This window comes from Curcuma longa, chloroplast (genome assembly GCF_044706935.1).
Source record: "Curcuma longa voucher wen13706 chloroplast, complete genome".
In the NCBI taxonomy this organism is placed as follows: domain Eukaryota; kingdom Viridiplantae; phylum Streptophyta; class Magnoliopsida; order Zingiberales; family Zingiberaceae; genus Curcuma; species Curcuma longa.
In genome coordinates this window covers 7,920-32,088 of record NC_042886.1, presented here as the reverse complement: position 1 = coordinate 32,088, position 24,169 = coordinate 7,920, and the positions used below count along the sequence as shown (strand labels likewise).

General features: G+C 33.7%; 10 protein-coding genes and 4 non-coding genes across 14 annotated transcripts; 10 read left to right on the top strand and 4 right to left on the bottom strand. All coding sequences in view use genetic code 11, as the record gives it.

Annotated features, from left to right (window-relative positions):
- The first annotated feature begins 375 nt into the window (after positions 1–375).
- trnD-GUC lies at positions 376–449 on the top strand. The gene has a single exon. It is a non-coding gene; the product is annotated as a tRNA-Asp (tRNA).
- A 1,075-nt stretch (positions 450–1,524) lies between these two features.
- psbM (photosystem II protein M) lies at positions 1,525–1,629 on the top strand. The gene has a single exon. The coding sequence runs from the start codon at positions 1,525–1,527 to the stop codon at positions 1,627–1,629; it is 105 nt and encodes a 34-aa protein (YP_009659315.1).
- Positions 1,630–2,987: 1,358 nt separating this feature from the next.
- Positions 2,988–3,077, bottom strand: petN (cytochrome b6/f complex subunit VIII). The gene has a single exon. The coding sequence runs from the start codon at positions 3,075–3,077 to the stop codon at positions 2,988–2,990; it is 90 nt and encodes a 29-aa protein (YP_009659314.1).
- An 839-nt stretch (positions 3,078–3,916) lies between these two features.
- Positions 3,917–3,984, bottom strand: trnC-GCA. Its single transcript has one exon. It is a non-coding gene; the product is annotated as a tRNA-Cys (tRNA).
- A 1,053-nt stretch (positions 3,985–5,037) lies between these two features.
- Positions 5,038–8,286, top strand: rpoB (RNA polymerase beta subunit). The gene has a single exon. The coding sequence runs from the start codon at positions 5,038–5,040 to the stop codon at positions 8,284–8,286; it is 3,249 nt and encodes a 1,082-aa protein (YP_009659313.1).
- Positions 8,287–8,312: 26 nt separating this feature from the next.
- Positions 8,313–11,099, top strand: rpoC1 (RNA polymerase beta). The gene is made up of 2 exons: positions 8,313–8,740; positions 9,473–11,099. The coding sequence occupies exons 1-2, from the start codon at positions 8,313–8,315 to the stop codon at positions 11,097–11,099; spliced, it is 2,055 nt and encodes a 684-aa protein (YP_009659312.1).
- A 190-nt stretch (positions 11,100–11,289) lies between these two features.
- Positions 11,290–15,417, top strand: rpoC2 (RNA polymerase beta' subunit). The gene has a single exon. It carries the CDS (start codon positions 11,290–11,292, stop codon positions 15,415–15,417), a length of 4,128 nt encoding a protein of 1,375 aa, YP_009659311.1.
- Positions 15,418–15,678: 261 nt separating this feature from the next.
- Positions 15,679–16,389, top strand: rps2 (ribosomal protein S2). Its single transcript has one exon. It carries the CDS (start codon positions 15,679–15,681, stop codon positions 16,387–16,389), a length of 711 nt encoding a protein of 236 aa, YP_009659310.1.
- Positions 16,390–16,672: 283 nt separating this feature from the next.
- atpI (ATP synthase CF0 subunit IV) lies at positions 16,673–17,416 on the top strand. Its single transcript has one exon. It carries the CDS (start codon positions 16,673–16,675, stop codon positions 17,414–17,416), a length of 744 nt encoding a protein of 247 aa, YP_009659309.1.
- Positions 17,417–18,833: 1,417 nt separating this feature from the next.
- Positions 18,834–19,079, top strand: atpH (ATP synthase CF0 subunit III). The gene has a single exon. The coding sequence runs from the start codon at positions 18,834–18,836 to the stop codon at positions 19,077–19,079; it is 246 nt and encodes an 81-aa protein (YP_009659308.1).
- Positions 19,080–19,589: 510 nt separating this feature from the next.
- atpF (ATP synthase CF0 subunit I) lies at positions 19,590–20,968 on the top strand. The gene is made up of 2 exons: positions 19,590–19,733; positions 20,558–20,968. The coding sequence occupies exons 1-2, from the start codon at positions 19,590–19,592 to the stop codon at positions 20,966–20,968; spliced, it is 555 nt and encodes a 184-aa protein (YP_009659307.1).
- Positions 20,969–21,027: 59 nt separating this feature from the next.
- On the top strand, positions 21,028–22,551 carry atpA (ATP synthase CF1 alpha subunit). The gene has a single exon. The coding sequence runs from the start codon at positions 21,028–21,030 to the stop codon at positions 22,549–22,551; it is 1,524 nt and encodes a 507-aa protein (YP_009659306.1).
- A 116-nt stretch (positions 22,552–22,667) lies between these two features.
- Positions 22,668–22,739, bottom strand: trnR-UCU. The gene has a single exon. It is a non-coding gene; the product is annotated as a tRNA-Arg (tRNA).
- Positions 22,740–22,866: 127 nt separating this feature from the next.
- Positions 22,867–23,638, bottom strand: trnG-GCC. The gene is made up of 2 exons: positions 23,616–23,638; positions 22,867–22,913 (listed from the first exon to the last, which is right to left on the bottom strand). It is a non-coding gene; the product is annotated as a tRNA-Gly (tRNA).
- Between the last annotated feature and the right edge of the window lie 531 nt (positions 23,639–24,169).

The window sequence follows — 24,169 nt, the reverse complement described above, 5'->3', positions numbered from 1 at the left end:
AAATGGAATCCTTCTCTTTTATGGATCAAGCATTTTTCTTATGTATCCATGTTTTTCTGATTCATTCTGATCTTTCTAAGACTCTAGATTGGTAATACATAATCAAAAATTATGAAAAGAAAAATAGTTTTTTCTCGTCGAAAGGTTGATTATCCATTTTTGGCACTAAAAAAACATGGGTTACTAGTAATCTGTGTTACTTTGACTATAGTCCATATCTCTGTGTTACTTTCAGTATAGTCCATATCTATGTGTATATAATATCAGTTAGTATATCATTCATGTCTCTCTTACAACACGACGAAGAAAATAAAATGGTTTTTTAAAACCATTAAGAATAAAACCATTAAGAATATGTATACCATACACCTCGCTGGGATTGTAGTTCAATTGGTCAGAGCACCGCCCTGTCAAGGCGGAAGCTGCGGGTTCGAGCCCCGTCAGTCCCGAACTAGGATCCGATCCGTTAAATAAATGGATAAATTTATTTAACGTGCAAAAAAGAAATAGGGAGCAAGAGCTAATACCCAGCGGGATCCCTATTTCTTTTGTTTTTATTTCGTATTTATCATCAGACAAATACGGGAATTTCCATTTCTTTCATTAGTGCCGATTGATAAGAGAGAGACATAACATAATAGTTAGATTCGTACAATCGGTAGTATTCTTATATTTACTTTACTATTTGAATTTAAGAGATACTTTTCCACTTTTGTTTTTCAATATTCTTGATGAATAAAATAGAAAAGAGTACCCCTTTTTACCGGAGTACATATGCAAATTGTATTCGTTTATTGTACGAGACACAACGAACTTAACATAAGTGCCTCGACAGAGTACTTGTCAGGGTAAATGAAAACCCCTTTGAGCTCCAACTTTTTTTTGGGGGGGTATCCTCAATGACTAATTGGAAACAATCTATCTCATTTTCATTCAAATAAACTAAATTGCACACTCAATTTTTTATGTATGCCTTCCAGTTCCAGTCCCAATTGAAGGAAGAAATACTAATAAAATAAAAGAGGAGAACGAGTAACACTCCTTTTTATTAAATTCATTGGAATTATATTCGATTTTTTCTACTTAACTCGTCTTAACTCGTCCTTTTTCCATCTCACTCCTACTCTTTTCTTTGGATCTGTGTGTCATCCATAGAATACCATACCAGTCATATAATACCTCATAATTGTATGTATAAGTATAATATAACGAAGGAGGAATATATAGGGAAGACGATAGGGTTGGGTTATTTATAGAAAAGAAAAAGTGGAAAAGGATGTAAATTTCCTGATCCAATAAAGAATCCTTTTTCAGATTTAGTATAGATAAAGGATCTTCCTATGTTATACTATTCAATTCTCGACGATGAATTTATTTGATAGATCATATATTGTTATTCATAATACTGATCCGATTCAGTATCATCAGGATGCAATTCATCCCATTGAATTTACAGGAATCCAATTTCTCATCTCTATGGGATTAGATCCCGAGTTATTGCGAAGTAAAAAAAAAAATGAGATTATGGAAGTCAATATTCTCGCATTTATTGCTACTGCACTGTTCATTCTAGTTCCTACTGCTTTTTTACTTATCATCTACGTAAAAACAGTCAGTCAAAATGACTAATTTGATTGAAACTTGAATTATTAGTTCTTATCAATGATTGAAGAAAGGAATTCAAACTTCAAGTCTTAAACGAAATGATCTGGCTGGAATCATAAGTATCTGAGATAATAAGTATCTGAGATAATAAGTATCTGAGATAGTAGTATCTAAGCCTAGATAGTATGGTAGAAAGAATTATATATAATTCTTTCTACCATACTATCTAGTATTGTATAGTTATATACTATTATATAGTATATATTATCATATTCATTATTTTCATAGAAAGTTGTATTGTATACGGATATAGACTTTTTCCTATAAAAAAAAGCCCATATCTAGATCAATATACAATATGTATGTACATGGATTAGATGTATATCTAAATAGTACATCAAAATAGCAGCCCAATTCTTTTTTTTTGGCTACATTTACCTGTGTGTATTTTGATCGATCCAAAATAATCGAAGGCCAACTGTTCTAATTCTTAACCTATTTTAGAATTTATTTATATAGGATAGATCCTGAGATCCATCAAAAGAATCAATGGAGCAAGAATAATATGGGCGTATACTAATCTATTAGAAATTTCAAAATAAATAAAAAAAGAGAAAAGAAAACGAAACCAAAGAATCTTTTTCTTTTTTTAGATTTCCCACCACAAGAAGCTATTGCTTGATCCATTAACAGAAAACATGATCCGCGGAGTTCTATTCTATGATAATTTATTCAGATTTGTAAAAGGGAATAGGTTAATAGGGTAGACTCCTCTCCATTCCATTTTTTATGCTTAANGACATGAGATGANGTCAAAAAAGCATAAAAAATGGAATGGAGAGGAGTCTAAAAGAAAGGTAAAATACACGATACGTGAATCGTGCAACGAAAGAAGGATCTAATCTTCTTATGTGTAGAACCTCTTTTCTTTGGTTTGGACAACAACTAGTCACTTCCAATAGAAAGTATGTATTGCCATAATCTAATTAGATTAGCGGAACGACTTTATGTTCTCTTAGAACAGTAAAAGTAAAAAAAGAGGGAAACAAATAAAGAAAAAAATAAAAAACCCATTTCGGGTTTTTGCTCATTGTAATATCCATAATTCTGATAAGAACTGGTTTATTAAAATAGAATGTTTAGGAAGAATCCGGTTGAAAAAATTTTCCTATCATGCGTAGATTTTAGTTTCGAAATAGAACTAGAACTATAGTAAAGTAATCATTCATTGTTTGATCGAATGGTTATTATTCATTATTGTATTTTCTTATTCATTACTGTATTTCAGTATAATTTTGAAACAGAGACAAAAGAAAAAGCTTTGCAAAACGCTCAATTAAACAATTCATACAATTAAATTAAAAAACTAGTAGTACCCCTCCCTAAAGTCCACTCCTTCCCCATACTACGAGTGAGAGGGAAAATGTAAAGACTACCATTAAAGCAGCCCAAGCGAGACTTACAATATCCATATGAATTATGTCTCCTATCTCTATGAAGGAATTATTTAATTATTGATCGATAATCATAGTGGAATTAATGGCGCAGAGTCAAAAAATAATTCTGACTTAAAGCTATTAATGAACCAATCCAATGAATCTACTTGTAACAATATTCTAAGATTTCTGGTAGAATTTTGAAGTATAAGTATTAAGTACAGATATGATACACATACTTTTTCTTGGAAAATTAGATAGCAAAGGAATACTTCTATCCTAATGAAATGAAACATGTGGGAATACTAAGACCTATTGTTTGTTACCCTTTTTTTTTCGACTTTTACTTTTACTCTATAAAAATAAGAGTTGACCGACTATCCTGATTGAATGTTTGATTACTCAGAGACCCTCGTGAGTCTGGATACAAAGTTTCTTCAATCCTTTCCACAACTCTTAAATGGATTTCCCATCAGCCTATCCAATCTAATTCCAGATGGAGTCAGTAGACACAATTTTAGTAATGGTAGTGAAAAATAATTAGGAATTCTTGATACTCTTTCGTACAATCTCTTCTTCAATCCTAGGATAAAAATGGATTGTCTTTTAGGAACCTTTGGATACTTTCGACCTCTGATTTTCGTCGTTCTGAATCCCAGAATTGACTCTCACTATTTTTTTTTATAGTGAGAGTCAATCATATTACTAAGTAAGACTCACTTCATCCCTATTTGTATCGGTTTGAGCCACACCCAAGGACCAGATTTTGAGAAAAAAAAACTATCGACAGGCGTTTATACTTCTCCGGCTCCGGGGACAAAATTCGTCGAATTAAATCAGTAGAATAAGAAATCCCCCGTTTTTTGTTGATCAGGCGACACCCAGATTTGAACTGGGGATAAAGGATTTGCAGTCCCCTGCCTTACCACTTGGCCATGTCGCCAAATCCGATCCAAATCTAAAAAAAAATATAAAATAGGTAAAAAAAGAGTATTCATCCATATTCTTTTACTAAGATTCTATTACTAATTCTTTTCTTTTTTTTTTTTTGAATTAGTGAAAAGTTCTTCAATTTGTATCTCAAATTGTTGCCTTTCCTTACTGGCATAACAAATCAATTCAAATATAACAATATATATTATATGTGTATATGTAAACCCACACCCCAAAAACAAAAATTGTTACACATATACCGGGACGAGTCTTTTTTATGTACATATCCCATATCCTTATAGGGAATCGTCGTGCTTTTTTTTTCGTTTTCTATAATACAATAGAAAAAGTGGAAATTATGATATAGTGTGACCTGACTTCTGTTGCCACAAGCAAAATTGCTATAAAAAAAAGATGAGATGAGATATGTGGATAGGTGGATAGCTATACCGGCATATACTTTACTTAGGAAATATTATTCCTATTACGCAATTCAATCATATTCCATAAATCCATATATTATATTATATATATATAGTAAAAGTCAAATTATATTTATNATATTNTATATATAGTAAAAGTCAAAAAATCCGAAATTTTTTTTTTCAACATGAAATAAAATTCACTTTAACTAAAGGGGAAACTATATTACTACTGGCTTTCTTTATCTCATTCATAGAGATTCGATTTCATTCTGAATCCATTTATTTTTTTGGTACCCAATCAATCTAATCGTATTATCATAATAATAGGTAGAAGTTGGATGAATTTTTATATTCTATATAAGACTCCATAAGTGTAAGTGACGGAATTGTTCTGGGAATGCTTTATAAATTCATTTCCATTTGTACCTGTCGCAATTGTCTTGCGTCGAAAATGCTCTTCATTCCTCTGTCTCATTTCCGTTCTCATACGTATGAAGTACATTTACGGGGTTGTCTAAAATTTCATGTGATTCAGTAAACAGAATATACATTCCATCATTGCGAAATCGATCCATATGGTTCGATAAATAGTGAGCTAATAATGGGATTTTTCGATAAAGAGGAAACTGAAAATTAAGATGCTCTGGAATGATGGAAATGAGGGAATGTCCACAATACCTGGATTTAGTCAGATCCAATTTGAGGGATTTTGTAGGTTTATTAATGAGGGCTTGACGGAAGAATTTCATAAGTTTCCGAAAATTGAAGACACAGATCAAGAAATTGAATTTAAATTATTTGTAGAAAGATATCAATTGGTGGAACCCTTGATAAACGAAAGAAATGCTGTGTATGAATCACTCACATATTCTTCTGAATTATATGTACCCGCGGGATTAATTTGGAAAACCGGTAGAGATATACAAGAAGAAACCATTTTTATTGGAAACATTCCAATAATGAATTCCCTGGGAACCTTTATAGTAAATGGAATATACAGAATTGTGATCAATCAAATATTGCAAAGTCCTGGTATTTACTACCGTTCAGAATTGGACCATAACGGAATTTCTGTCTATACCAGCACCATAATATCAGATTGGGGGGGGAGATCAGAATTAGAGATTGATAGAAAATCAAGGATATGGGCCCGTGTGAGTAGGAAACAAAAAATATCTATTCTAGTTCTATCGTCGGCTATGGGTTCGAATCTAAGAGAAATTCTGGATAATGTTTGTTACCCTGAAATTTTCTTGTCTTTCCTTAATCTGAATGATAAGGAGAAAAAAAAGATTGGGTCAAAAGAAAGTGCTATTTTGGAATTTTATCAACAATTTGCTTGTGTAGGAGGGGATCCGATATTTTCTGAGTCCTTATGTAAGGAATTACAAAAGAAATTTTTTCAACAAAGATGTGAATTAGGAAGGATTGGTCGACGAAATATGAACCGTAGACTGAATCTTGATATACCTCAGAACAATACATTTTTGTTACCACGAGATGTATTGGCTGCTGTGGATCATTTGATCGGAATGAAATTTGGAATGGGTACACTTGATGATATGAATCACTTGAAAAATAAACGTATTCGTTCTATAGCGGACTTGTTACAGGATCAATTTGGATTGGCTCTTGTTCGTTTAGAAAACGCAGTTCGAGGAACTATATCTGGAGCAATTCGTCATAAATTGATACCGACTCCTCAAAATTTGGTAACTTCAACTTCATTAACAACCACTTATGAATCGTTTTTTGGCCTACATCCTTTATCTCAAGTTTTGGATCGAACTAATCCATTGACACAAATTGTTCATGGGCGAAAATTGAGTTATTTGGGTCCTGGAGGATTGACGGGTAAAACTGCTAGTTTTCGGATACGAGATATTCATCCTAGCCACTATGGACGTATTTGTCCAATTGATACGTCCGAAGGAATCAATGTTGGACTTATTGGATCCTTAGCCATTCATGTGAGGATTGGCCATCGGGGATCCATAAAGAGTCCGTTTTATGAAATATCTGAAAGATCAAAAAAGGAGGCACAGATAGTTTATTTATCACCAAATAGAGATGAATATTATAGGGTAGCAGCTGGAAATTCTTTGGCCTTGAATCAGAGTATTCAGGAAGAACAGGTTGTTCCAGCTCGATACCGTCAAGAGTTCCTGACTATTGCATGGGAACAGATTCATCTTAGAAGTATTTTTCCCTTCCAATATTTTTCTATTGGAGCTTCTCTCATTCCTTTTATCGAGCATAATGATGCGAATCGGGCTTTAATGAGTTCTAATATGCAGCGCCAAGCAGTTCCGCTTTCTCAGTCCGAGAGGTGCATTGTTGGAACTGGACTGGAACGTCAAACGGCTCTAGATTCGGGGGTTTCCGCTATAGCCGAACATGAGGGAAAGATCATTTATACTGATCCTCACAAGATTATTTTTGCAAGTAATGGAGACACTACTACAAGTAACGGAGACACTACTATAAGTATTCCATTAGTTATCTGTCAACGTTCCAACAAAAATACTTGTATGCATCAAAAACCTCAGGTTTCGCGAGGTAAATGCATTAAAAAGGGACAAATTTTAGCGGACGGTGCGGCTACAGTTGGTGGGGAACTCACTTTAGGAAAAAACGTATTAGTAGCTTATATGCCATGGGAAGGTTACAATTTTGAAGACGCAGTACTAATTAGCGAACGTTTGGTATATGAAGATATTTATACTTCTTTTCACATCCGGAAATATGAAATTCAGACTCATATGACAAGCCAAGGACCTGAAAGAATCACTAGGGAAATACCACATCTAGAGGCTCATTTACTCCGCAATTTAGACAGAAATGGAGTTGTGATGCTGGGATCTTGGGTAGAAACAGGTGATATTTTAATAGGAAAATTAAGGCCTCAGACGGCAAACGAATCCTCGTATGCTCCAGAGGATAGATTATTAAGAGCCATTCTTGGAATTCAGGTATCCACTGCAAAAGAAACTTCTCTAAAACTACCTATAGGCGGAAGAGGGCGCGTTATTGACGTGAGATGGATCCGGAAAAGGGGGGGTTCCAGTTATAATTTAGAAATGATTCGTGTATATATTTCACAGAAACGTGAAATCAAAGTAGGTGATAAAGTAGCTGGAAGACATGGGAATAAAGGTATCATTTCCAAAATTTTGCCTAGACAAGATATGCCTTATTTGCAAGATGGAACACCTGTTGATATGGTCTTCAACCCATTAGGAGTACCATCACGAATGAATGTGGGACAGATATTTGAATGTTCGCTCGGGTTAGCGGGAGATCTGTTAAAAAGACATTATAGAATAGCATCTTTTGATGAGAGATATGAGCAAGAGGCTTCGAGAAAGCTAGTGTTTTCTGAATTATATGAAGCCAGTAAGCAAACAAAAAATCCATGGGTATTTGAACCGGAATATCCGGGAAAAAGCAGAATATTTGATGGAAGAACAGGAAATCCTTTTGAACAACCTGTATTAATAGGAAAGTCCTATATTTTAAAATTAATTCATCAAGTTGATGATAAAATCCATGGACGTTCTAGTGGACATTACGCACTTGTTACACAACAACCCCTTAGAGGAAGGGCAAAGCAAGGGGGACAACGAGTAGGAGAAATGGAAGTTTGGGCTTTAGAGGGATTTGGTGTTGCTCATATTTTACAAGAGATGCTTACTTATAAATCTGATCATATTAGAGCTCGTCAAGAAGTACTTGGTGCTACGATCATTGGAGGAAGAGTATCTAACCCAGAAGATGCTCCAGAATCTTTTCGATTGCTCGTTCGAGAACTACGATCTTTAGCTATAGAACTGAATCATTTCCTTGTATCTGAGAAGAACTTCCAGATTAATAGGAAGGAAGCTTGATCTGAATGAATCAGAATTTCTATTCTATGATTGACCGGTATAAACATCAACAACTTCGAATTGGCCTAGTTTCTCCTCAACAAATAAAGGCTTGGGCCAATAAAATCTTACCTAATGGAGAGATAGTTGGAAAGGTGACAAAGCCCTATACGTTTCATTATAAGACCAATAAACCGGAAAAAGATGGATTGTTTTGTGAAAGAATCTCTGGACCCATAAAAAGTGGAATTTGTGCTTGTGGAAATTATCGAGTGATTGGAGCTGAAAAAGAAGACCCGAAATTTTGTGAACAATGTGGGGTGGAATTTGTTGATTCTCGGATACGAAGATATCAAATGGGATACATAAAACTTGCATGTCCAGTGACTCATGTGTGGTATTTAAAACGTCTTCCTAGTTATATTGCGAATCTTTTAGATAAACCCCTTAAGGAATTAGAAGGCTTGGTATACTGTGATGTGTGATTTGATCAAAATTTGCGTTTTACAGATTCGGACTGAGAAACTGTCATCCCGCTCAATCCGATTGGGATGCCCCCGGCTCTGACATGTATTTTTTGAGAAGTAGAAGTAACATGAAACTCAGAATTATAGGTGTATACAATACTTCCAAATGAAAGGGGAATTAATCCATGGTCGATTTCGTATAAATAAGAATTTATAATTCTACCTATACCTCGTGAAAAAAAAGACTTTTTTGTGGAATCAGTTATTTAATTTATTTATAGCATAGCGAGATTGCATTTAAGCAAGCAAATATAGCATGGTTACAGAAGTCTATTTATCGCATATATGCTTTAAGGCTAACATAACCATCGAGGTAAATAGGGGCCTAAAAGATCGAATAGAACAATATATAGACAAGTAAATCCTTTACGAGTCCCAAAGTATTCTTTTAAGGAGATTCATCATTTAACGAGAAGTAGACTACTCAAAAATCTCATATTTTCATTTTATCCAATTTTATCATAAGTAATTCTTAAAATGAAAGTAACAAAAAGAAGAATGAATCGTTGGTCCTTAGTGGGAACTTGAGTAAGGAGTAGTTCCTTGTTTGTAGGGTTTTTCAAACAAACTATTAAAATAAGAAACAATTTCCTTTTTTGAGGTAACTACTTGAGCCGGATGAAAGGAAACCTTCACGTCCGATTTTAAAGGGGGGAATCCAACCCTACAGGAACCTATCTCGATTTTTCTTTTGCTAGGCCCATAGCTAAAAAACCTACTTTCTTACGATTACGAGGTTTATTCGAATATGAAATCCAATCCCGGAAATACAGCATACCACTTTTTTTTACTACCCAAGTCTTCGAGACATTTCGAAATCGAGAAATCTCTACAGGAGCAGGTGCTATCAGAGAACAATTAGCCGATTCAGATTTGAGAATTATTACAAGTAATTCATTGGTAGAATGGAAGGAGTTAGGGGAGGAGGGTTCCACTGGAAATGAATGGGAAGATAGAAAAATTAGAAGAAGAAAAGATTTTTTGGTTAGACGCATGAAATTAGCTAAACATTTTATTCGAACAAATGTAGAACCAGAATGGATGGTTTTGTGCTTATTACCAGTTCTTCCTCCCGAATTGAGACCAATCATTCAGATAGATGGGGGTAAACTAATGAGTTCGGATATTAATGAACTCTACAGACGAGTTATTTATCGGAATAATACTCTTACCGATTTATTAGCAACAAGTAGATCTACGCCGGGGGAATTAGTAATGTGTCAGGAAAAATTGGTACAAGAGGCCGTGGATACACTTCTTGATAATGGGATCCGTGGACAACCAATGAGGGATGGTCACAATAAAGTTTACAAGTCATTTTCAGATATAATTGAAGGTAAAGAAGGAAGATTTCGTGAAACTCTGCTTGGTAAACGTGTCGATTATTCGGGACGTTCCGTTATTGTCGTGGGTCCTTCGCTTTCATTACATCAGTGTGGATTACCTCGAGAAATAGCAATAGAGCTTTTACAAACATTTGTAATTCGTGGTCTAATCAGACAACATGTTGCTTCTAACATAGGAATTGCTAAAAGTAAAATTCGGGAAAAAGAACCCATTGTATGGGAAATACTTCAAGAAGTTATGCAGGGGCATCCTGTATTATTGAATAGAGCACCCACCCTGCACAGATTAGGCATACAAGCATTCCAACCTATTTTAGTGGAAGGGAGCGCTATTTGTTTACACCCATTAGTTTGTAAGGGTTTCAATGCAGACTTTGATGGGGATCAAATGGCTGTTCATGTACCTTTATCTTTGGAAGCTCAAGCGGAGGCTCGTTTACTTATGTTTTCTCATATGAATCTCTTGTCTCCAGCTATCGGGGATCCTATTTCTGTACCAACTCAAGACATGCTTATTGGACTCTATTTATTAACAATCGGAAATCGTCGAGGTATTTGTGCAAATAGGTATAATCCATATAATAGTGGAAACTACCAAAAAAAAATAGTTGATAATCATAATAATAACTATAGGTATACGAGGGAAAAAGAACCCCATTTTTCTAGTTCCTATGATGCACTTGGAGCTTATCGACAGAAAAGAATCAGTTTAGATAGTCCTTTGTGGCTCCGATGGAGACGAGATCAACGTGTCATTGGTTCAAGAGAAGTTCCCATCGAAGTTCAATATGAATCTTTAGGTACTTATCATGAGATTTATGGGCACTATCTAATAGTAGGAAGTATAACAAAAGAAATCCGTTCTATATACATTCGAACTACTCTTGGTCATATTTCTTTTTATAGAGAATTAGAAGAAGCCATACAGGGTTTTTGTCGAGCCTACTCATACGCTATCTAATCTAATTTCTTAGATTAGGCGATGTTTGTGCCTAGTGCCTAGGGTAATTCAGGTCTCCCAAATTTCACTGGTATTCTAATTTCTGAATTTCTGTGTGAATCAAGATTGAGGAAAGGAAGTTTTCGAATCATTGACTTGGGTCCATTGTCGAATCCTACTTAGCAGAAGAAATATAAGAGAAGAGGTACTTATGGCAGAACGGGCTGATCTGGTCTTTCACAATAAAGTGATAAATGGAACTACTATGAAACGACTTATTAGCAGGTTAATCGATCATTTCGGAATGGCATATACATCACATATTCTGGATCAAGTAAAAACTTTGGGTTTCCAGCAAGCCACTGCTACATCTATTTCATTAGGAATTGATGATCTTTTAACAATCCCTTCGAAGGGATGGTTAGTCCAAGACGCCGAACAACAAAGTTTTATTTTAGAGAAACACCATCATTATGGGAATGTACATGTGGTAGAAAAATTACGTCAATCCATTGAGATATGGTATGCTACAAGTGAATATTTGAGACAAGAAATGAATCCTAATTTTCGTATGACTGATCCTTCTAATCCAGTACATCTAATGTCCTTTTCGGGAGCTAGAGGAAATGCATCTCAGATACATCAATTAGTGGGTATGAGAGGATTAATGTCGGATCCCCAAGGACAAATGATTGATTTACCCATTCAAAGCAATTTACGTGAAGGACTTTCTTTGACAGAATATATAATTTCCTGCTATGGAGCTCGCAAAGGAGTTGTAGATACTGCTGTACGAACATCAGATGCTGGATACCTCACACGTAGACTTGTTGAAGTAGTTCAACACATTATTATACGTAGAACAGATTGTGGTACTATCCGAGGTATTTCCGTGAGCCCTCAAAATGGTATGACAGAAAAAATTTTTGTCCAAACACTAATTGGTCGTGTATTAGCAGACGATATATATATTGGTTTGCGATGTCTTGCCACTCGAAATCAAGATATTGGGATTGGACTTATAAATCGATTCATAACCTTTCGAGCACAACCAATATATATTAGAACCCCCTTTACTTGCAGGAGTACATCTTGGATCTGCCAATTATGTTATGGTCGGAGTCCTACTCATGGTGACCTGGTCGAATTGGGAGAAGCTGTAGGTATTATTGCAGGTCAATCAATTGGGGAACCAGGGACTCAACTAACATTAAGAACTTTTCATACCGGTGGAGTATTCACAGGTGGTACTGCCGAGTATGTACGAGCTCCTTCTAATGGAAAAATAAAATTGAATGAGAATTTGGTTCATCCCACACGTACCCGTCATGGGCATCCCGCTTTTCTATGTTCTATGGACTTGTATGTAACTATTGAGAGTCGGGATATTCTACATAATGTAAATATTCCACTAAAGAGTTTGATTTTAGTTCAAAATAATCAATATGTAGAATCAGAACAAGTAATTGCTGAAATTCGTGCTGGAACGTCCACTTTTTATTTTAAAGAGAAGGTACGAAAACATATTTATTCTGAATCAGAGGGAGAAATGCATTGGAGTACTGATGTACACCATGCACCTGAATATACATATGGTAATGTTCATCTATTATTAAAAACAAGTCATTTATGGATATTAGCAGGAGGTTCGTGCAGATCTAGTATAGTGTCTTTTTCGCTCCACAAGGATCAAGATCAAATGAATCCTCATGCTTTTTCTGTCGAAGAAAGATATATCTCTGATCTATCAATGACTAACGGTCGAGTAAGATATAAATTGTTAGATACTTCTGATAAAAAAGATAAGAAAATTCTTGACTATTCAACAAGACCTGATCAAACCATATCTAATGGTCATTGGAATATTATATATCCTTCTATTATCCAAGGGAATTCTTATTTCTTGGCGAAAAAGCGAAGAAATAGATTCATCATCCCATTACAATATGATCAAAAACGAGAGAATGAACTAATACCCTGTTTTGGTATTTCAATCGAAATACCAAAACAGGGTATTTTACGTAGAAATAGTATTCTTGCTTTTTTTGATGATCCACGATACAGAAGAAATAATTCGGGAATTATTAAATATGGGACCGTAGAGGTCAATTCAATTATCAAAAAAGAGGATTTGATTGAGTATAGAGGATCAAAAGAATTTATTCCGAAATACCAAATGAAAGTAGATCGTTTTTTTTTTATTCTCGAGGAAGTGCATATTTTACCTGAATCTTCATTGATAATGGTCCAGAACAATAGTATCATTGGAGTAGATACACAACTCGCTTTAAATACAAGAAGTCGAGCAGGCGGATTAGTCCGCCTGGAGAGAAAAAAAAAAAATATTGAACTAAAAATATTTTCCGGAGATATTTATTTTCCTGGAGAGGCAGATAAGATATCTAGGCACAGCGGCATTTTTATACCACCGAAAACAAAAAAAAAAAATTCTAAGGAATCAAAAAAATTGAAAAATTGGATCTATGTCCAACGGATCACACCCACGAAGAAAAAGTATTTTGTTTCGGTTCGACCCGTAGTCACATATGAAATAACTGATGGCATAAATTTAGCAACACTTTTTCCTCAAGATCTCTTGCGGGAAAAGGATAATGTCCAACTTAGAGTTGTCAATTATATCCTTTATGGAAATGGCAAGTCAATTCGAGGAATTTTTCACACAAGTATTCAATTAGTTCGCACTTGTTTAATATTGAATTGGGATCCAGAACAAAATGGTTCTCCGAAAGAGATTCGTGCTTCCTTTATTGAGGTAAAGGGAAATGATCTGATTCGAAATTTCATGAGAATTGAGTTAGTAAAGTCCAGCATTTCGTATATCGGAAAAAGATATGATAGGGCAAGTTCAGGATTGATTTCCGATAATGGATTAGATCGTACAAATATAAATCCTTTTTACTGCAAGGTTAGTATTCAATTACTTACACAACATCAAGGTACTATTGGTACATTGTTGAATCGAAATAAGGAATGCCAATTTTTGATAATTTTGTCATCATCCAATTGTTCTCGAATTGGTCCATTCAATGGTTCGAAATATAACATGATAAAAGAATTGGATCCCATAATCCCAATTAAAGATTTGTTGTGTCCTTTGGGGACTATTGTTCCTAAAATGGTAAATTTATATTCATTTTACCATTTAATAACTTATAATCAGATTTTGTTAAAGAAATATTTGCTACTTGGTAATTTTCAACAGACTTTCCAAGTACTTAAATACTGTTTAATAGATGAAAATAGGAGGTTTTATAATCCCGATCCATGCAGTAACATCATTTTGAATCCATTCCATTTGAATTGGCATTTTATCCATCACGATTATTGGGAAGAGACATCTACAATAATTAGCCTTGGACAATTTTTTTGTGAAAATATATGTCTATTCAAATACAAACCGTACATAAAAAAATCTGGGCAAATTATAATTGTTGATGTTGACGCTTTAATTATAAGATCCGCTAAGTCCTATTTAGCCACTCCAGGAGCAACTATTCATGGCCATTATGGTAAAATATTTTACGAAGGAGATACATTAGTTACATTTATATATGAAAAATCAAGATCTGGTGACATAACACAAGGTCTTCCAAAAGTGGAACAAATCTTAGAAGTACGTTCGATTGATTCAATATCAATGAACCTTGAAAGGAGAGTTGAAGGTTGGAACAAAGGTATACCAAAAATTTTTGGAATCCCCTGGGGATTCTTGATTCAAGCCGAGCTAACCATAGCTCAAAGTCGTATCTCTTTGGTTAATAAAATCCAAAGGGTTTATCGATCTCAGGGGGTACAGATCCATAATAGACATATAGAGATTATTGTACGTCAAGTAACATCAAAAGTGTTGGTTTCAGAAGATGGAATGTCTAATGTTTTTTCACCTGGGGAATTAATTGGATTGTTGCGAGCGGAACGAGTGGGGCGCGCTTTGGACGAAGCGATCTCTTATCGCGCAATCCTATTGGGAATAACAAGGACATCTTTGAATACTCAAAGTTTCATATCCGAAGCAAGTTTTCAAGAAACCGCTCGAGTTTTAGCAAAAGCTGCTCTACGAGGTCGTATTGATTGGTTGAAAGGCCTGAAAGAGAATGTTGTTCTAGGTGGAATTATACCTGTTGGTACAGGATTCAAAAAATTAGTGCACCATTCAAGTAAGGAAAAAAACTTTTATTTGGAAATCAAAAGAAAGAATCTATTTGACTTGGAAATAAAAGATCTTTTGTTACACCATAGAGAATTATTTTGTTCTTATGTACCAAACAATTTCCATGAGACATTAGAACAATCATTTACGCGATTTCATGATTCCTAAGAGCGGATTCTTTTACTTTAACTATCTTTAACTATCTTTTAATTATCTGTTTTTAATTATCTGGTCTGGCTTTTCTTTTAACTTAACTATCTTGTTCTTGTTCGAATATTGATAAAAAAATAAGTAATTAAAAGACATTAATGGTTTGTACTGTGTATTAAAGGTCAATTCCCGGCAGAAGGTTCCATCGGAACAATTACTTATTTCAAAGTACCTCGTCTCTTTGTTAAAGTAAAAAAAAAAAAAGGAAGTGTGGGAAAAATGACAAGAAGATATTGGAACATTAATTTAGAAGAGATGATGGAGGCCGGAGTTCATTTTGGTCATGGTACTAAGAAATGGAATCCTAGAATGGCCCCTTACATCTCTGCAAAGCGTAAAGGTATTCATATTACAAATCTCACTGGAACTGCTCGTTTTTTATCAGAAGCCTCTGATTTAGTTTTTGATGCGGCAAGTAGGGGAAGAACCTTCTTAATTGTTGGTACCAAAAATAAAGCAGCAGATTCAGTAGCATCGGCTGCAATAAGAGCCCGGTGTCATTATGTTAATAAAAAATGGCTTGGTGGTATGTTAACGAATTGGTCTACTACGGAAACGAGACTTCAAAAGATCAGGGATTTAAGAGCAGAACAAAAGATGAGTAAACTCAACCGTCTTCCCAAAAGAGATGCGGCAATATTGAAGAGAAAATTATTTACCTTGCAAACATATCTCGGCGGTATCAAATATATGACGAGGTTGCCTGATATTGTGATCATCGTTGATCAGCAAGAAGAATATATGGCTCTTCGAGAGTGTGTAATTTTGGGTATTCCGACGATTTGTTTAATCGATACAAATTGTGACCCGGATCTCGCAGATATTTCGATTCCATCCAACGATGATGCTATAGCTTCAATACGATTGGTTCTTAACAAATTAGTATCCGCAATTTGTGAGGGCCGCTCTAGCTATATAAGAAATCCTTGATTATGATTAAGTTAATTTTGGGGGGATTTTTTGGATTCGGTTACTATTCTTGAATAAATTGAATAAAAAAAAGCAAAAAGGGTAAGTGCGAGTATATTGATAATATGTTATTATATTACGTGATTTCTTGGTATCCTATGTAAATTCTTGATATTTTAAATATACAATTATATACAATTAATGAATACAATTTTTGATTCATATTGGTGAGTTGAAAAAGAGATAGAGATGGTTGAATCAAAATAATTTCTTTTTTGAAGTTAAATTTCTGCTAGAGGACAATATGAATGTTATACCATGTTCCATTAAAACACTCAAAGGGTTATACGATATATCGGGTGTAGAGGTAGGCCAACATTTATATTGGCAAATAGGAGGTTTACAAATCCATGCCCAAGTACTTATCACTTCTTGGGTAGTAATTGCTATCTTATTAGGTTCAGTCATTATAGCTGTTCGGAATCCACAAACCATTCCGACCAACGGTCAGAATTTCTTTGAATATATCCTTGAATTTATTCGAGACTTAAGCAAAACCCAGATTGGAGAAGAATATGGCCCTTGGGTTCCCTTTATTGGAACTATGTTCCTCTTTATTTTTGTTTCTAACTGGTCAGGTGCTCTTTTACCTTGGAAAATTATACAGTTACCTCATGGAGAATTAGCTGCACCCACGAATGATATAAATACTACTGTTGCTTTAGCTTTACTCACGTCCGTCGCATATTTTTATGCGGGTCTTAGCAAAAAAGGATTGGGTTATTTTGGGAAATACATTCAACCAACCCCCATCCTTTTACCAATTAACATCCTAGAAGATTTCACAAAACCTTTATCTCTTAGTTTTCGACTTTTCGGAAATATATTAGCTGATGAATTAGTAGTTGTTGTTCTTGTTTCTTTAGTCCCTTCAGTAGTTCCTATACCTGTCATGTTTCTTGGATTATTTACAAGTGGTATTCAAGCTCTTATTTTTGCAACCTTAGCCGCGGCTTATATAGGTGAATCCATGGAAGGTCATCATTAACTAGCTTTTCGAATAGTCTTTTTTTTTTTTTATTCTATCATTAAGCAATCCCACATGATTCATGATAATCCAATTGGATGAGTAAGATAATAGTGTATGATTCCATCATCTAGAATTGTAGGAGAAAAGATAGACAATATTCCAACATAATTCTAAAAAAAAGAAGGGCTGGGGAGGTTATAGTTAGAGTATAATATATGTAATAATGTCTATAGGCTCTAAACCCCCGTCTATTTTTCTAGGAATTATTCTATTCCAGAATCAATTAAAAAAAATTAGGATGGTTTACATTATGGAAGAAAAGAATGGATATGTGATATTAGAATCACATTAAATATTCTTTAGTTATATGAGATAAGTCTATCCATAATATCGCTATATTACATAACTATATAATATTTATTTTTTTTTTAGTATTGTTTATTTTATTCATTTATTTATTATAGTATTGTAAGGCTAGAATTTCTATTTTTCCTAATTACAACCAATCCTATAATCATAATCTGGATCCTCATTATTCATATTTGTTATGTTATATATGAACAATATACAACATATAATAAATATATATATTTATTATCCGGTGTAATTCAAATTGAAATTAGATTCAATTCATTATATATTTCATTATATATTTCTTATTATATATTTCTTATTTATATATTATATATTTATTTATTTATATATTATTTATTATTCTTAATTCCTTAATTCTTATATTTTTATATTAAAAATTTTTGTTATTATTTTATTTATTCTTATTTGATAATATGTATAATATACAATACAAATTACAAATAATATAATTTATTATAATTATAAATAAATAATTAATAAATAAATTTTTAATTTTTAATTTAAGTTAAGATATTAATTATTAATATCTATTGGTACTTTTTTATTACATAATATGTATTACATATTAACTTTTTTATTACTATTACATATTAATATATATATTTTATTATATTAATTTTTATTTATATTGGATTAATTTGGTATTAAATTAATTTGATAATTTGATTGATATTGATTGCAGCTCACACTGCATTTAGATAGATTTCAATATCAGTCCTTCTCTTCTAGCAATTTTTTTTTTAAATGAAAAAATAAATAAACTTAACAATAGTGTAGTGTAGTAAAGAACGAAGAATTAAATGAAAGAATGGTTCGAAACAAAGAAATACAATAGTTACAACTGTATGCATATGGATTTACAAAAACTCTATGATAGTTAAAAACTAAAAACGAGATAGTTCTGACGATTCCGTTTTTTAATTTAGTAATTAATATTATTATTTCAACTTGGAGTTTTTAGTTACTTTGACCGCTGGATCTTAATTAAAAAAGTCATAATTGATTGGTTGATTGTATCATTAACCATTTCTTCTTTTTTGTTTTGTGTGAGGAACTTACCATGAATCCACTGATTTCTGCCGCTTCCGTTATTGCTGCTGGATTGGCCGTGGGGCTTGCTTCTATTGGACCTGGAGTTGGTCAAGGTACTGCTGCAGGCCAAGCTGTAGAAGGTATTGCGAGACAACCGGAAGCAGAGGGTAAAATACGAGGTACTTTATTGCTTAGTCTAGCTTTTATGGAAGCTTTAACAATTTACGGACTGGTTGTGGCATTAGCACTTTTATTTGCGAATCCTTTTGTTTAATCCTCAAAATATAAAAAAGTACCTTAGAGACTTTTTTCTTATTAACTATTAACTTACTATTAACTTGGAATTTTCCTTTGCTTCTTAGAATTATATTAACACGTTACTAAAAAATTACTTATTTATTAAGACAATACCTAGGAAGGGTTGATTTGAAGATGAGGAATTACCGCATTCACTTGCTTTCTTCCTTTCTGTCTTTAGCTTAGTACAATAGAAAACTTTTTTATTTTCATTGTTTGGAAGTGTTTCAACAAATGAAATATTTTTCAATTGATATCAGATCTAAAACCTAAGTCTAAAGTCTAAGTAAAGTATCTTATTAGAAAATTTTTTAAAATGTAAAAAAATTTAAACAAAACAAATGAAATTACTAGATTTCTTTTATTCTCATTAAATAAATAAAGTGGAAAAAAAAAGAAATCGATCAAAAAAAAGGGGCGATCGGAGTGATACAAAAAGAACTCTGTTCTTTGTTAGTCCTATCCAAAAGAAAAGAGAGGATAATATATGAAAAATGTAATTGATTCTTTCGTTTACTTGGGCCACTGGCCATACGCCGGAAGTTTCGGGTTTAATACCGATATTTTAGCAACAAATCCAATAAATCTAAGTGTAGTGCTTGGTGTATTGATTTATTTTGGAAAGGGAGTGTGTGCGAGTTGTTTATTTCAAGAATAGGATGGATCCATCCATCTGCACTTATGGTATTTATAAGGGATAGGGGAAATAGTAAAAAAGTGCACGATCTCGACGAATTTCTTCTGAATAAATTAAGAAATTATATGCAAGAACCATAGCATTTCGTGATTTATTGGTAAATCCACTTTACTTTGATTCTCTATCAACCAATAATGCGAGACCTTTAACATGGTTAAAGCTAAATTGTTTAAAGTCCGGACAAAACATGGTATTCTTTCTACCACTACGTTAGTAACCAAATCAAATAGTTCAAAAAAATTGGTAATTTATTTGATTTTGATATATAACACTCATATCAATAAATAAATTTAAACTATTTACGAGATAAAAAAAGGAACTTTGTTTGCTTTTTTTATCTAATGCCGAATCGACGACCTATGTATAAAAAAGAGGAATTTTTGGACTTGAAGAAACAAAAACAAAAATATAATATAATTATTATTATTTTAATTTTTNTTTTTTTTTTCCTTTTTTCATTCAAAAAAAAAAAAATNAAAAAAANNTAAAAAAACAACTTTGCTGACAATTTTAGATTTTGATCTGGTCTAGTCGGAAGAGTCTTCCTAATATTCTGGTTTTTTTATTTTATAAGTTTTGATATGTTTAACTACAAACAGAAAAGAGAAGGTAGGCTCATTACATTAAAAAAGCTATGGGAATACTCATACCATAAATAAATAATTGAGCGTGAGAGCCAAATGAATCGAAAGATTCATGTTTGGTTCGGGAAGAGATCATGGAAGTTGTGAAATTAATGGTAAGATAATCTACTTTCATTAAATGATTTATTAGATAATCGAAAACAGAGGATTTTAAGTACTATTCTAAATTCGGAAGAATTACGTAAAGGGGCCGTTGAGCAGCTCGAAAGAGTCCGGACTCGCTTACGTAAAGTGGAAATAGAAGCAGATGAGTATCGAATGAATGGATACTCTGAAATAGAACGAGAAAAAGTAAATTTGATTAATGCCACTAGTGATAGTTTGGAACAATTAGAAAATTACAAAAATGAAACGCTTCATTTTGAACAAGAAAAAGCGATTAATCAGGTCCGACAACGAGTTTTCCAACAAGCCTTACAAGGAGCTCTAGGAACTTTGAATAGTTGCTTGAATAGTGAGTTACATTTCCGTATGATCCGTGCTAATATTCGCATTCTCGGAGCCATGCAAAAAATAACGGATTAGCCTTAGTTTATAATTTAGGCATTATTTTTTTCCTTCCTAAAAAGAATAAAGAAACGCTAATGGTAACCCTTCGAGCCGACGAAATTAGTAATATTATCCGTGAACGTATTGAACAATATACTAGAGAAGTAAAGATTGTGAATACCGGTACCGTACTTCAAGTAGGCGACGGAATTGCTCGTATTCATGGTCTTGATGAAGTAATGGCAGGTGAATTAGTAGAGTTTGAAGAGGGTACAATAGGCATTGCTCTGAATTTGGAATCAAATAATGTTGGCGTTGTATTAATGGGTGATGGTTTGATGATACAAGAGGGAAGTTCCGTAAAAGCAACAGGACGAATTGCTCAGATACCCGTGAGTGAGGGTTACTTGGGTCGTGTTATAAATGCTCTGGCTAAACCTATTGATGGGAGAGGTGAAATTTCAGCTTCTGAATCTCGGTTAATTGAATCTCCTGCCCCAGGTATTATTTCGAGACGTTCTGTATATGAGCCTCTTCAAACGGGGCTTATTGCTATTGATTCTATGATCCCTATAGGACGCGGTCAGCGAGAATTAATTATTGGGGACAGACAGACCGGCAAAACAGCAGTAGCCACAGATACAATTCTCAATCAAAAAGGCCAAAATGTAATATGTGTTTATGTAGCTATTGGTCAAAAAGCATCTTCTGTGGCTCAGGTAGTGACTACTTTCCAGGAAAGAGGGGCGATGGAATACACTATTGTGGTAGCCGAAACGGCGGATTCACCTGCTACATTACAGTACCTCGCTCCTTATACGGGAGCGGCTCTGGCTGAATATTTTATGTATCGTGAACGACATACTTTAATAATTTATGATGATCTCTCCAAACAGGCACAAGCTTATCGCCAAATGTCTCTTCTATTAAGAAGACCTCCCGGTCGTGAAGCTTATCCAGGAGATGTTTTTTATTTGCATTCACGACTTTTGGAAAGAGCCGCTAAATCAAGTTCTAGTCTAGGTGAAGGAAGTATGACTGCTTTACCGATAGTTGAGACTCAATCTGGAGACGTTTCAGCTTATATTCCTACTAATGTAATTTCCATTACAGATGGACAAATATTCTTATCCGCCGATCTATTCAATGCCGGAATCCGACCTGCTATTAATGTCGGTATTTCTGTTTCCAGAGTTGGATCCGCAGCTCAAATTAAAGCCATGAAACAAGTAGCCGGCAAATTAAAATTGGAACTAGCACAATTTGTGGAATTAGAAGCCTTTGCACAATTTGCTTCTGATCTCGATAAAACTACTCAGAATCAATTGGCAAGAGGTCAACGATTACGCGAGTTGCTTAAACAATCCCAATCAGACCCTCTCGCGGTGGAAGAACAGATAGCTACTATTTATACCGGAGCGAATGGATATCTAGATTCGATAGAACTTGGACAGGTAAAGAAATTTCTCGGTCAGTTACGCAACTACTTAAAAAAGAATAAACCTCAATTTAAAGAAATTATATCTTCTACCAAGACATTCACCGAGGAAGCGGAATCACTTTTGAAGGAAGTTATTCAGCAACAGATCGAACTGTTTTTACTTCAAGAACAAACATAAATTTCTCACTTTTTTCTATTCTTAGTACAAGAATAATCGTTGAGAAATAGTTCTAATTCGAATGATTCAAAAAAGGTTTCTTGGTATAGCCATTTTAAAAATGGATGTAAATAAATTGCGTCCAATAGGATTTGAACCTATACTAAAGGTTTAGAAGACCTCTGTCCTATCCATTAGACAATGGACGCTTTTCATTCCTATTTTCTTCTTTTGTATTCTTAGTTCATATAAAAGATATTACCGGGAAAATCCTTTATAGAAAAAAGGATGTATATCTAAATTGATGGTGCATGTATTTATAATACATAATATGTAGCGGGTAGCGGGAATCGAACCCGCATCGTTAGCTTGGAAGGCTAGGGGTTATAGTCGACGTTGGTTGATTATTTTTAACGTCTCTAATTCAAAACTGAACATGAAATTTTTATTTCATTCGGCTCCTTTATGGAAGATTGATGTATTCATAGAGAAAGAATTACATCCATAACATCTATGTCAGCCTTTCTGTTTGAATGTATCCAAAACTATTTGCTTACTAGATGATCCCTCTAGAGGAGAGGGATTATATGAAATCCGTCTAGTCTAGTTACTTCGTTCTCTATTTTTACTGGCAGGATCCTGAGGAAAAGAATTTCGTTTCCACCGAGCTGAAACAATATGCGATGCGGATGGTTCTAGTAAACCAAAACCACTCTCTTCCAGCTTGTTTGGCTTCAATTTCCCTTTTACAACACCAAAATAGAAGATCTAGTTACGATTGGAACTAAACTTTTGTATCTTCATCCATGGATCCTTAGTCATACTTATTCGATTGGAAGACTGGATCCAGTTCAAAAAAATTATGTTTCACGACTACATAATCCATTTTTATTTTTAATAAATAAAAATGAATTTCTAATAGGACTTTGGATACAAATCGTGAGAATGTATGTTCTTCCTCAAATATGCTATTGAGAGGTAAAGGATTAAACCTTTTTAAGAAATAAAGTTTTTGATCGGAGTATGAAAAAAACGGAGATACCCCTTCCCTTAACTATTTAAGTTTTTAATAGAACGAATCACACTTTTACCACTAAACTATACCCGCTACATATACATTATTGTATATAAATGGATTATTTGTCGAACAAAGGAGTGAGACGCAATCAAGATAGGATCCAAATTATGGTGTTGACGCATATTTAGTCCTGTTAGCCAGGGACTTAAAAGGGTAAAGGGCACAAAGCTTTTAAAATTTTCGAATTTTTAAAATAACATACATAAATTTCAATAAGACTATATATATCCTTGTTTTGTTGGATTGCTAGTATTTTCGGATTGAAGGGGTCATTGAAGCTAGACAAAAAGAGGTACGTACTGGCCTGGCCGGTACTTAACTAAGACCCGGCCTCGGCCGGGGGAATAAATCTTTCGTACAAAATCAAAGAAGTAAGGTATTCTTTCTATTGTATTGTAGATACTTGTTTCGAATCATTATCTAAATGTAATTCCTGATCAAATTCGTTCTTTATTTACTCTGAACTTACTTATTTTATATTAATGAAAAATAGGAAATTCCTAATATAAAATTTTATAATTGCATTTTATTTAATTATAAAATAATAATTTATATATAATA